Raw genomic sequence first — 732 nt, forward strand, 5'->3', positions numbered from 1 at the left:
ACACACACACACACACACACACACACACAGACCCACACACACACACACACACAGACACACACAGACCCACAGACACACACACAGACAGACACACACACACCCACACAAACGCATAGACAGACACACACACAGACATACACAAACATGCACAGACAGACACACACACACAGACACACACATATATACACACACACACACACACACACACACGAATAGACGAAATAAATCAATTCTAATAAAATACTATATATAGTAGTATTTGAAGTATGTGACATAATGATGTGTGACGTACTTTTGGGCCGCGTGGGGGACGGAGAGGACGAGTCGTCCCGCAGCTTCTTGACCCCCGAGTTGACCCTGGACGGGACGCGGCCGTACGGCGCCGGGCGCCGGCCCTGCGAGTTGATGAGCTGCTGCTTGGCCACCAGGAGGCGCTGTTTCAGGCCCTCGTTCTCCGCCTGGAGGCCCCGCACTTTCTCCTGCAGCTCCTCCATCATCTCCTCCATCTCCAGGTCCCGGACCCTGGGGGCGGGGGGGCGCTCGCCCGCCGCCAGCTGCTCCATCCGCCCGCGGTCCTTCACCAGCTTCATCAGCTTAGTGCCCAGCCTCAAGCATCACACAGAAAACAGACATACACATAAATATATGTGTGTGTGTGTGTGTGTTCGCGTGTGTGTCTCACTTCTTGAGCTTGTTGTCCTGTGTGTGTGTGTGTGTGTGTGTGTGTGTGTG

At 54.4% G+C, this 732-nt stretch overlaps 1 protein-coding gene across 1 annotated transcript in view; it reads right to left on the bottom strand.

Annotated features, from left to right (window-relative positions):
- Window positions 1–732, bottom strand: part of LOC117948955 (protein fantom-like) — a 7,649-nt gene that overhangs the window by 3,595 nt on the left and 3,322 nt on the right. Inside the window, exon 4 of the mRNA XM_034878925.1 lies at window positions 293–606. Within this exon, the coding sequence (XP_034734816.1) occupies window positions 293–606 (314 nt within the window). The remainder of the gene's footprint in view (window positions 1–292; window positions 607–732) is intronic.

This window comes from Etheostoma cragini, chromosome 8 (assembly GCF_013103735.1).
Source record: "Etheostoma cragini isolate CJK2018 chromosome 8, CSU_Ecrag_1.0, whole genome shotgun sequence".
Lineage (NCBI taxonomy): Eukaryota > Metazoa > Chordata > Actinopteri > Perciformes > Percidae > Etheostoma > Etheostoma cragini.